The sequence below is a fragment of the Crinia signifera genome, chromosome 1 (assembly GCF_055691185.1).
Source record: "Crinia signifera chromosome 1, ASM5569118v1, whole genome shotgun sequence".
In the NCBI taxonomy this organism is placed as follows: Eukaryota; Metazoa; Chordata; class Amphibia; order Anura; family Myobatrachidae; genus Crinia; species Crinia signifera.
Window position 1 is genome coordinate 453,396,751 of NC_139217.1, and position 12,841 is coordinate 453,409,591.

The window sequence follows — 12,841 nt, forward strand, 5'->3', positions numbered from 1 at the left end:
AAGGACAGGTTTGGCCACCCCTGTCCTAGTGTGTACCCGCACATGTTACATCTGCCCCACCTGAATTGCAACATGATTTTGAGAACAAAGGTGCCCTATGATCAAGTCTGAATAAAGCCTTTTAGCCCAGCCTGCAAACACATCTGCCTCATGTGGGCCTTGCATATGACGTTACCTTCTTCCCCTGATGTGCACAATCTTTTCTGTTATACCAGGATATCCGAGCATCTGCGGAGTGACACGACACTGTCCTGACTGCGTCTATGAATGTTCTATGGGGAAAAGCAACATGGAGGTACAAAATCGAAACATTGGGAAAAAATAAGAACATCTTCTCTCACCTGGTCCAAAATCCAAGCTTTGTTGAGCGAACATGGCCTTGAGCTTACATCAATTGTCACTAAGATTATTGGGAACAGAGCACGTCACCAAATACAAATCAATTGTATACTGCTGCATGCCAGAACTTCCCAAACTCTGCCGTTACCGTCCAGGTTGTAAAGGTGCATAAACACTGACCGATATATCGGATGTTCGATTGAAGGACCGGTATACTGATGGACCTTCAGGCGGTGAGTACCATCAATATATTTGTGCAACACAGCCAATGCCGGATATATCCAGCAGGCATCTCTAAACTATGGCCCGCCAGCTGTTGTGAAACTACAAGTCCCAGCATGCCTTGCCTCAGTTTTGCTATTAGGGAATGCTAAAACAGTGGCAAGGCATGCTGGGGTGTGTAGTTTCACAACAGCAGGAGGGCCATTATTTGGACATGCCTGAATTCTAAAGATATCCTTCTGTGTGTACGGGTGATCCTTCGATAGCTTGTACAGCCGCTGCAGGATAAGTTGTGATGTCAGTGCCGACGGATCGGGCAGCACGTATGGAACACACACTGCCCAATCCGTCTGCAGATGTATCTGCGGGTCAATTGATCTCCAATTATCTACCCACCTTTAGGATATTCACATGTGAGTCCAGATCATACTTGCCTACCTGACCCTCTCCATGAGGGAGAAAATGCTCTGCTCCTGGACGTCCCTCCCTGGTAATGTATGATTGCCATCACCTGTGGTGACACCTTTCTTATCAATTACCTAGCTCCCCACAGGTGATGGCAATCATACATTACCAGGGAAGTCCAGGAACAGAGCATTGTCTCCCTCATAGAGAGGGTCAGGTAGGCAAGTATGGGCCACAGAGTTAAATCAAATTGACTGAGTACTAAATTAGTCACGTGCTCTCAAACATGGATAGCCTTAAAACAAGGACTGTAAGGCTGCACATTGGAAAATTCTAGTAATCAATTCTGAATTTCTATCTATTTGGAAATAGGTTTGACAAATGGGCCCCCATAAAGCAGAGGTTTCTAAACAATGTCCTTAAAGTTCCCCAGCGGTCTAGGTCAGGGAAGGGGAACCTTCGGCTAGGGTTACCACCTAGTCCCTTTAATTCCGGACACATATTAATTACACAGGTTCTGTGGCTGGCTGACTTCAAGACTCCACTTCACCTGATTTTAAACTGCCACAGAACCTGTGTAATTAACATGTGTCCGGAATTAAAGGGACTAGGTGGTAACCCGACCTTCGGCCCTCCAGCTGTTGTGGAACTACACATCCCAGCATGCCCTGCAACAGTTGTAGCATGGCCACCTAGAAAAACTGTAACAAGGCATGCTGGGATGTGTAGTCCCACAACCGCTGGAGGGCCGAAGGTTCTCTATCCCCGGTCTAGGTCAGCTCTGCACAGATGGTTGAATCACATTGACTGATGCACTAATTAAGTCACCTGTGGCCAAGCATGGAGAACCGGTGTGGGATCGTCTGCCATAAAGCATACTGATTGCGGAGCCACATTTAAATAATTGTAAATGCAGAAGTATGAGTTGTATAATTCCTGTAGGGGAATGGCCAAGTCATGACCTTTTTTTTTATCCACGTGCTTCTATTATGAAAATAACCGAATGGATTTTACGTAACGAGGATCACTAACAATGCAAAGTCTACGGACCACGAGCGATTTTACACATTCTGCACAGAACTTGTGATTACTTGGTTTTCTCTTTTTTTATCTGTTTTTTTTTTTTTTTCCAATGAAGCGGACGGACTGTCTAAAAGTTTAAAGCGTCTTAAGTTGACATTCACATGATTTTCCCTCTTCCTCCCTTAAACTTGTGATCTTCCAGCTAAGGAGCAGAGAGGGAGAAAGTCCCACCTCCCCTTTAAAGCTGTGTGTGCAAGGCTGAACCTCCTCCACAGCCAGAGGAACATTGTCCATCCACTGCTGAGAAAATTGCTCCTGGCTGGCTGAGCAATGACTCTCTCCAAGAATGTGGAGTATCAGGAACCCACGAAGCGCATTGCCAGCACCAGTATTCAGCCCCATACTAAGGAGCTGGAGTACAGCAGCAGCAGCCTGGATCAGATGGATGAAGAGATCTTCGATTCTGTGGAGCCACCCAGAAGGTCCACCGGCAAGCTTATCATGCATGGCATGGTCATGTTCGGGAGAGAGGTCTTTTATGCAGTGGAAGCTGCCTTTGTGACTCCTGTCTTGCTCAGTGTGGGACTCCCTAAGAAATTATATAGCCTTGTCTGGCTCATCAGCCCCATCCTGGGTTTCGTTCTCCAGCCAGTGGTTGGTTCTGCCAGTGATTACTGCCGGTCTCGCTGGGGGAGGCGGAGGCCTTACATTTTGACTTTGGGCTTGATGATGGTTCTTGGTATGGCGCTTTTTCTCAACGGCGATGCAGCAGTATCCGGTAAGTGACTAAATGTTGCTTAGGTATGTGTGTGTACTTGAGTGGAGAGTGATAAACGACCAGCCAATCAGCTCCTAACTGCCATGTTACAGGCTAGGTTTGAAAATGGACAGGCTGTTTATCACTTTTTGAAACTTGGTCAATCAGACAGCTGTGGAGCTGTGACTAGTATTGTGTGGGTGTGGCTAGTGCCATGTGGGCATACACACCCCTTACATAAGGCATGTACAAGCTGTGGCCCTCCAGCTGTTGTGAAACTACATATCCCAACATGCCTTGCAATAGTTTTAGCTTCCCTAATAGCAAAACATGCAAATAGAAAGGCATGATGGGACTTGTAGTTTCACAACAGCTAGAGGGCCGTAGTTTGGACATGCCAGCAATACACCAGTGGTTGGACATGTTTTCCAGGTCACCCGGTAGATGCACTGTGTACCACCAACTGTCACTTTTCACAATCTGTCACTCAGGGGTAGATTTATTAAGCTCGGTGAAGTGATAAAGTGTCTGGTTTTTTTTATCGCCAGCCAATCAGCTCCTACCTGTCATTTTTCAAACCAAGCCTGTAACTACACAATTAGGAGCTTATTGGCCGGTGACAAAAACCAGACACTTTATCACCTCACCGAGCTTGATAAATCTGCCCCCGAGTTTGAGGACCTCTGCTGGACAATATCAGCCACAATTTCTCCCTAAATATGTAAAAGTAGAAAAATTGCATAATTTTGTTAGGAATTCACTTTTCATACCTGGTAGTCTTCATGCCTAATTATATGCGTAGGAGTAGTCTCATTTGCCATTGGTAATTTGGCACTGGTTCGTGATCAGTCAAGAACAAGGCTGACTGGCTAGGTACACACCATACAATTATAGGGGCCAATTGGTCAATAATTGAAACTGCAGTCTGATTTATCGGGAAGTGAGCATGAATGATTGTTTCTATAATCTTGCCCATAGTCTTCAAAACTTGTATGTCAATCAACGGGGTTGCTCGTAGCAACCAAGCAGCTTCTGTTAGGATGTGCTTTGTAACTAGACAGAAGCTCTGTGGTCACTTTGGGCAACTTCACTTTATCTCTCTCGGCAGATGCTCTAACTTTGGATTGTGAGGAAGTGGAGAGAGAGAGATAAGGTACCAGCCACTCAACTCCTTACTGCCATGTTTTAAACACAGCCTTTAACATGGCAGTTAGGAGCTGACTGGCCATTCATTTATCACTCTCCATGGATCAGGGCAGTAGAGAGCCTGGTCAGGCCAGGGTATTTCTAGGGGGTGTGCCCTAATCACGGGAGGTGTGGCCACGCACTGTTAAAATAATATACAGAGACAATAGTGCTGTAAGGGCGCCACACTGCTAGTAGTAGTAGTTAATTTATAAGGCGCCACAAAGTGTCCGCAGCACTGTACATAGCAAACAATAACGTTTGATACAATACAGCATAAATAGGGGTATAGCTCCTAGAACTAAAATCAGCATCAGTTCTGAAGTAGGTGGCGAGGAGACTGAAGAGGAAGAACAGGACAGGAGCACAGGTGAGGAAGTAGGGCCCTACTCATAACAGTTAACATACTAAAAGGAGGTGGGTGGTTGAAACAAAAACAATACGATAAGTAGGAATGGAGGCAGGATAGGAGAATCAAAAGAGGTTAGAAGGAGGGATAGGCTAGTCGAAAAAAGTGGGTTTTGACGGAGCGCATAAAGGGGGTAAGGGAATCAGAAAGCCTGAGGAGTGGCGGGAGGTTGTTCCAGTGCAGGGGGGCAGCGTGAGAGAAGTCTTGGACATGGGAGTGGGAGGAGGTGATTAGGTGAGAGGTCAGCGGCGGAGCGAAGAGGACGGGAGTGTGGATAGAGATCAGTGAAGGTAGGTAAGGAGCGGTGGAGGAGGAGAGAGCCTTGTAGGTGGTGGTGTGGAGTTTAAAGAGAACTCGGAAAGGAATGGGGAGCCAGTGAAGAGATAGACAGAGGGGGAGGCGGAGGTAGAGTGGGGGGAGAGGAAGATGAGCCTAGCAGCAGCGTTGAGAATGGATTGGAGAGGTGCGAGGCGGGTGAGAGGTAGCCCAGAGAGAAGGATGTTGCAGTAGTCAAGGCGGGAGATGACAAGAGAGTGAAAGAGAATTTTGGTCGCGTCAGTGGAGAGGAATGGTCTGATGCGTGAGATGTTGCATAGGTGAAAGCGGCAAGACTGTGAGAGGGCACGAATGTGGGGGGGGGTGAAAGAGAGGGAGGAGTCAATGATGACACAGAGGCAGCGCGTTTGGTCGGTGGAGGTGATCTCGGTTTCACCAATGCTGATGGAGATAGTGGGAGAAGAGGGGATGTTCGGGGGATGGAAGATTAGAAGTTCAGTTTTAGCCATGTTTAGTTTCAGGAAGCGTTGGGTCATCCAGGCTGAGATGGCCGTGAGGCATTCGGAGACCTGTGCACGTCTTTGATTATACATACGCAACCGTTACACTGTACAGGACTAGGAGGCATTTTGTACTGTACATTGCTGCTATTCCACTGGTCCATTGTGTATGCACCAGCAGTATTACCTGTATGGGGGCTACAGTTATAACACACACCCCCTGCTGGGCGTCTGGATGGATCTCTGCATCTGGATGCTGGGACCACCAGCATCCTCACAGTCATGTTATCATATGTATCCTGTAACATGGACAGGGCTAGGGCAGAGGTGTCAAGACAACAGGTGGAGCAGATACAGAAGGAAGGAGAAAGAAGTGACAGTACCAGGACAGATGGGATATGAACTGGGCAGAGGGGACAGGATCAGGATAAGGGGATTTGACAGATTAGTGGGGTCAGCAAGGAGGCAGGATTGACAGGTACAGTACAGAGGGGGCAGGAAAAAGACAGTGAGGAGCGTAACTAGAACTTTGTGGGCCCCATAGCAAAGTTTTTAAGGGGCCCCCTTACACTCAATATGAATTGGCACATGCAAACATGGCTCCTGCAACACTCCTAACATTGGGAGGCTTGCGTGACCGAAAAGGGGGCAAGGTCTATGTTCCTGGGTTTCTCTTTTAATGGATGATTGTCATCACCTGTATTGAACAGATTAATTGAAAAGTAAGATGTATAACCACAGGTGACGGCAATCATACATTAAGGGAAGTCCAGGAACAGAGCATTGTGTCTATCCTGGAGAGGTTGGGAGGTATGCAACTGCTCCCCCCCACCCCACCGCAGTACAATGCTGGTCCCGCGAAAAGTGGCACAGCTGGGTGGTATGCATATAGTGTATACGCACCTTAAGACTTTGGGTGGGATGTACCATCACATTGAAAATAATCGCTTATGTATTAAGATGTGTTTAGCGCAGACTAAACACATCTTAATACATAAGCTACCCTTTGCAAAGCAGCTGTCGGTGGGGGTGAGCGGGTCTCCCCCTCCACCTACCCGGCTACTGCTGCAGGGACTGCCGGGCTCCTTCTCCCTGCCCGGACATCAGGTGAGGGGGGCCATGCAGAGTGACGGGGGTTGGTGCAGGGTAGTGGGGGTCATGAAAAGAAGCCCATAGGCTTCTATAGGGTTACGCCAGCTGGAGCTAGCGTAACAACCCCCCCTCCCACAGCATCTGAAAATGCGGTAAAAACTCTGATCACTGGGATTTTACTGCACTTTCAGTTTAGTACATCCCGCCCTTGGAGTGAGTGAAAGTACCAACCATTTGCAGAGGTATGGCTGCAGCATAGTCCAAAATTAAAATAGGGGAACCACACCAACTGCCACCCCAAACACTGCCAAACATCACTGGCAGTTGGTGCAGGTTCTCTATACCTCAGTTCCAGCTGTTAAATATAACCCTGTGTTCATACAATCTGTATCTTCTTACCTCTTTCAGTGCCAAGGGAGTTTGTCAAAATAGGTGTTAAAATTGCAAACATTGTTATTCATCAGGATGACCTGAAAAGTTTACCTTCTTATACAGGAAATATATCATTTTTATTTTATTTTTACACAACGTTTTTAATTTTATATAACAAACGTGAGCGTCTTCTGCAATTTTTGCCGATATTTTGGGTTAATTCCCTCACACTATTAAGAAACTTTTGTATATGTAATCTGCTTTAGTGTATGTGTGTGTGTGTGTGTGTATATGTTTGTGTATTTGATATTATATCCCCACTGTTCTTCAATTCCAGCTGCATTCCTGAATCGGGCCAGTGCCGAGAAGACGACGTGGGCTATAGTAATCACTATGCTGGGAGTGGTCATTTTTGACTTTGCTGCGGACTTCATTGACGGTCCGATAAAGGCCTACCTGTTTGATGTGTGCTCACACCAAGACAAGGAGAGAGGACTTCATTACCACGCACTGCTGACTGGTAAGCACCTTCTCCAGCCCTCTCCCTTCTGCGCTGAATCCCATTTATTGCATCTTGGAAGGAATGAGCAGGTCATGTGCCCAGGTCACAAGAGTTCTCCTGGTATTTAACGCGTGACTGTATCAAGGCTGCAGAGGCTGATGCTGGCCTGTACGTTGTGCCCCGAGCTGTGCATTGTTGTACAATGGTATGTACGTACAGACAGGCCAATGGTATACGGTACAGCACATACTGTACAGTGCAGAGCTATTTATAGCATTGACATCAAGTTTTATAAATAATTCCTCTATCTCTCTCATCAGCTGCTGTGCCTGTGATGCTTCTGTAAGTTACCGTGCATTATAAAGCTCTGGTCATTATTGCATTATATGGTCCCTGAAATTGTACCTCCTTATTGATGTATTACACACACACTGCACTATGTATGGCTTTATTTTTCTGTGATAGAGACTATAGTGTGTGTTGATCTTACCACTTGTGACAGTGAGCCTGCGACACACGGAGCAATTACACAAAGAGGTTAATTAACCCGCTCCTATCTCAACAACTGGCCTAACAGATTATATTTATTTCTGTTTAGACCAGATATACACTGTTCGAACCTGACCTTCTGGTGATTACTGTTACTAAAGTGAAACATCTGCCTGCCACCTTAGTTTTAAATGTGTGAATCCCACCCATGTCTGTCGTTATATATGTGTTTTTATATTTTCGCAGTTCTTAAACTAAACCAATAAAAGTTATATTTTATACTGTGTTTTGGTGCACCGACATAGGACATCTCTTTCTCTTTCCCAAAATCCCTGATGTATTACACACACTACACTATGTATGGCTGGCACTACTGCTGCATATACCGGGTTACTGTGATCACTGTATATGTCTGATGTATTACACACACTGCACTATGTATGGCTGGCACTACTGCTGCATATACCGGGTTACTGTGATCACTGTATATGTCTGATGTATTACACACACTGCACTATGTATGGCTGGCACTACTGCTGCATATACCGGGTTACTGTGATCACTGTATATGTCTGATGTATTACACACACTGCACTATGTATGGCTGGCACTACTGCTGCATATACCGGGTTACTGTGATCTCTGTATATGTCTGATGTATTACACACACTGCACTATGTATGGCTGGCACTACTGCTGCATATACCGGGTTACTGTGATCACTGTATATGTCTGATGTATTACACACACACTGCACTATGTATGGCTGGCACTACTTCCGCATGTACCGGGTTACTGTGATCACTGTATATGTCTGATGTATTACACACACTGCACTATGTATGGCTGGCACTACTGCCACATATAGTGGGTTACTGTGATCACTGTATATGTCTGATATATTACATACACTGCACTATGTATGGCTGGCTCTACTGCCGCATATACCGGGTTACTGTGATCACTGTATATGTCTGATGTATTACACACACTGTACTATGTATGGCTGGCACTACTGCTGCATATACCGGGTTACTGTGATCACTGTATATGTCTGATGTATTACACACACTGCACTATGTATGGCTGGCACTACTGCTGCATATACCGGGTTACTGTGATCACTGTATATGTCTGATGTATTACACACACTGCACTATGTATGGCTGGCACTACTGCTGCATATACCGGGATACTGTGATCACTGTATATGTCTGATGTATTACACACACTGCACTATGTATGGCTGGCACTACTGCAGCATATACCGGGTTACTGTGATCGCTGTATATGTGTGATGTATTACACACACTGCACTATGTATGGCTGGCACTACTGCTGCATATACCGGGTTACTGTGATCGCTGTATATGTGTGATGTATTACACACACTGCACTATGTATGGCTGGCACTACTGCCGCATATACCGGGTTACTGTGATCACTATATATATGTCTGATGTATTACACACACTGCACTATGTATGGCTGGCACTACTGCTGCATATACCGGGTTACTGTGATCACTGTATATGTCTGATGTTTTACACACACTGCACTATGTATGGCTGGCACTACTGCCGCATATACCGGGTTACTGTGATCTCTGTATATGTCTGATGTATTACACACACTGCACTATGTATGGCTGGCACTACTGCTGCATATACCGGGATACTGTGATCACTGTATATGTCTGATGTATTACACACACTGCACTATGTATGGCTGGCACTACTGCTGCATATACCGGGTTACTATGATCACTGTATATGTCTGATGTATTACACACACTGTACTATGTATGGCTGGCACTACTGCTGCATATACCGGGTTACTGTGATCACTGTATATGTCTGATGTATTACACACACTGCACTATGTATGGCTGGCACTACTGCTGCATATACCAGGTTACTGTGATCACTGTATATGTCTGATGTATTACACACACTGCACTATGTATGGCTGGCACTACTGCCAAATATACCGGGTTACAGTGATCACTGTATATGTCTGATGTATTACACACACTGCACTATGTATGGCTGGCACTACTGCTGCATATACCGGGTTACTGTGATCACTGTATATGTCTTATGTATTACACACACTGCACTATGTATGGCTGGCACTACTGCATATACCGGGTTACTGTGATCGCTGTATATGTCTGATGTATTACACACACTGTACTATGTATCGCTGGCACTACTGCCGCATATACCGGGTTACTGTGATTACTGTATATGTCTGATGTATTACACACACTGCACTATGTATGGCTGGCACTACTGCTGCATATACCGGGTTACTGTGATCACTGTATATGTCTTATGTATTACACACACTGCACTATGTATGGCTGGCACTACTGCATATACCGGGTTACTGTGATCGCTGTATATGTCTGATGTATTACACACACTGTACTATGTATGGCTGGCACTACTGCCGCATATACCGGGTTACTGTGATTACTGTATATGTCTGATGTATTACACACACTGCACTATGTATGGCTGGCACTACTGCTGCATTTACCAGGTTACTGTGATCACTGTATATGTCTGATTTATTATACACTGCACTGTGTATGGCTGGCACTACTACTGCGTATACTGGGTTACTGTGATGTCTGTATATGTCTGATTTATTATACACTGCACTGTGTATGACTGGCACTACTACTGCATATACTGGGTTACTGTGATCAGGGCCGTTTCTAGAGGCGGACAAGCCGTGCAGCCGCCCGGGGCGCCGCACGGCTTGTCCGCCTCTGTTTAGCAGCCAGGGCGCCCGCCAGCTTCCCCCACGCCGCTGTCCCCCCCGCACGCCTCGTCCACCGCCCCAAAAAGATGATCTCTCTGGTGGACTTGGAGGGGAGAGGAGCCGCGCATAAGTCTCTCCTTCCACTCGCTGTGTCACTGGGCTGTTAGCCAATCAGCTCGCGGGCCGGCAGCCAATAAGGAGCCAGCCCGCGAGATATGATTGTCTGACAGCCGTCACAGTGAAGGGGAAGGAGAGATGCGCTATGCGCTCCCCTCTCCTCCCCTGGGAAACAGAAGCAGCGGCGGCGGCGGAAACGGGACTCTGAGACCCGGACTCTGCTCTCCCCAGCAGCAGCAACGGTGAGTTGTGCTGCTGCTGGGATATTATCCTCTGGCACTGTGGGGGCATATAGGTCTGGCACTGAGGGGGGAAGATGTGTGGCACTGTGGGGGCATATTTGCCACTGTGGGGGCATATATGTGGCACTGTGGGGGCATATATGTGGCACTGTGGGGGCATATTTGGCATTGTGGGGGCATATGTGTGGCACTGTGGGCGCATATGTGTGGCACTGTGGAGCATATTTGGCACTGTGGGGGCATATGTGTGGCACTATAGGGGAATATATGTGGCACCGTGGGGGCATATTTGGCACTGTAGGGGCATATGTGTGGCACTGTGGGGGCATATCTGGCACTGTGGGGGCATATCCGTGGCACTGTGGGGGCATATATGGGTGGCACTGTGGGGGCATAGCTCTCACTGTGGGGGCATATATGTGTGGCACTGTGGGGGCATAGCTCTCACTGTGGGGGCATATATGTGTGGCACTGTGGGGGCATAGCTGTCACTGTGGGGCATATATGTGTGGCACTGTGGGGACATATGTGTGGCACTGTGGGGGCATATCTGCCACTGTGGGGGCATATATGTATGGCACTGTGGGGGCATATTAGTAAACGGCATCAGTTGTGCGGCAGCGGCGCGTTGGACATAATGTGTAATAGGCATTACGTTGTGGGGAGTATTGTGTACTTGCCATCATGGTGTGCGGCGTAATGTGTAATTGGCATCACGGATAAAAAAGTGTATAATGATTTAAGTAGCCTGTCATTGTTTGGCCTTGATCTGTGAGGCATACTAGGTAACTGTGTGGGGCTTTATATTTTTATGTCACCGTGTGGTCTTCAGCCCGCCAACTTAAGTGCGGGAGGACAATGACAATTCCTGCGGTAACCAATGTCTGGACATGCAGGTTGCAAAAGTGAGATGTAAGGTAATTGTTTTGCTGCTAGACCACGCCCTTATTTTAAGCCACACCCCCTTTAAAATAAACCAACGCCCCCTATTTCTTGTATTTCATGATATGTATTTTGGGGGGGGGGGGGGCGCATTTTTATTTATTTGCCCTGGGAGCTAAATTGTCTAGAAACGGCCCTGACTGTGATGACTGTATACTGTATGTCTGCTTTATTATGCACTGCACTGTGTACGGCTGGCACTACTACTGCATATACTGGGTTACTGTGATCACTGTATATGTCTGATATATTACATACACTGCACTATGTACGGCTGGCACTACTGCCGCATATACCGGGTTACTGTGATCACTGTATATGTCTAATGTATTACGCACACTTCACTATGTATGGCTGGCACTACTGCTGCATTTACCGGGTTACTGTGATCACTGTATATGTCTGATATATTACATACACTTCACTATGTACGGCTGGCACTACTGCCGCATATACCGGGATACTGTGATCACTGTATATGTCTGATGTATTACACACACTGCACTATGTATGGCTGGCACTACTGCTGCATATACCGGGTTACTGTGATCACTGTATATGTCTGATGTATTACACACACTGCACTATGTATGGCTGGCACTACTGCCGAATATACCGGGTTACTGTGATCACTGTATATGTCTGATGTATTACACACACTGCACTATGTATGGCTGGCACTACTGCCCCATATACCAGGATACTGTGATCACTGTATATGTCTGATGTATTACACACACTGCACTATGTATGGCTGGCACTACCGCCGCATATACCGGGTTACTGTGATCACTGTATATGTCTGATGTATTACACACACACTGCACTATGTATGGCTGGCACTACTGCCGCATATACCGGGATACTGTGATCACTGTATATGTCTGATGTATTACACATACTGCACTATGTATGGCTGGCACTACTGCCCCATATACCAGGATACTGTGATCACTGTATATGTCTGATTTATTATACACTGCACTGTGTATGGCTGGCACTACTACTGCATATACTGGGTTACTGTGATCACTGTATATGTCTGATATATTACATACACTGCACTATGTACGGCTGGCACTACTGCCGCATATACCAGGTCACTGTGATCACTGGTCCTGTGTAATGTCTGATATATTAGCAAAACATCTGCTAACATTGATATATTAATATTATAGTTTAAGTGATAATTAGGGT

The 12,841-nt window shown here is 46.4% G+C and overlaps 1 protein-coding gene across 2 annotated transcripts in view; it reads left to right on the plus strand.

Annotated features, from left to right (window-relative positions):
• Nucleotides 1-223: 223 nt before the first annotated feature.
• Nucleotides 224-12,841, plus strand: part of SLC45A2 (solute carrier family 45 member 2) — a 71,357-nt gene continuing 58,739 nt past the window's right edge. The window contains exons 1-3 of one of the 2 annotated variants that reach the window (XM_083155008.1): nt 224-572; nt 2,192-2,767; nt 6,918-7,100. In XM_083155008.1, coding sequence (XP_083011134.1) covers nt 2,320-2,767; nt 6,918-7,100 — 631 coding nt within the window. In that variant the 5' untranslated portion in view covers nt 224-572; nt 2,192-2,319. Of the gene's footprint in view, nt 573-1,799; nt 2,768-6,917; nt 7,101-12,841 lie in introns of those variants that run through there. The other variant, XM_083155005.1, reaches the window with a different exon arrangement.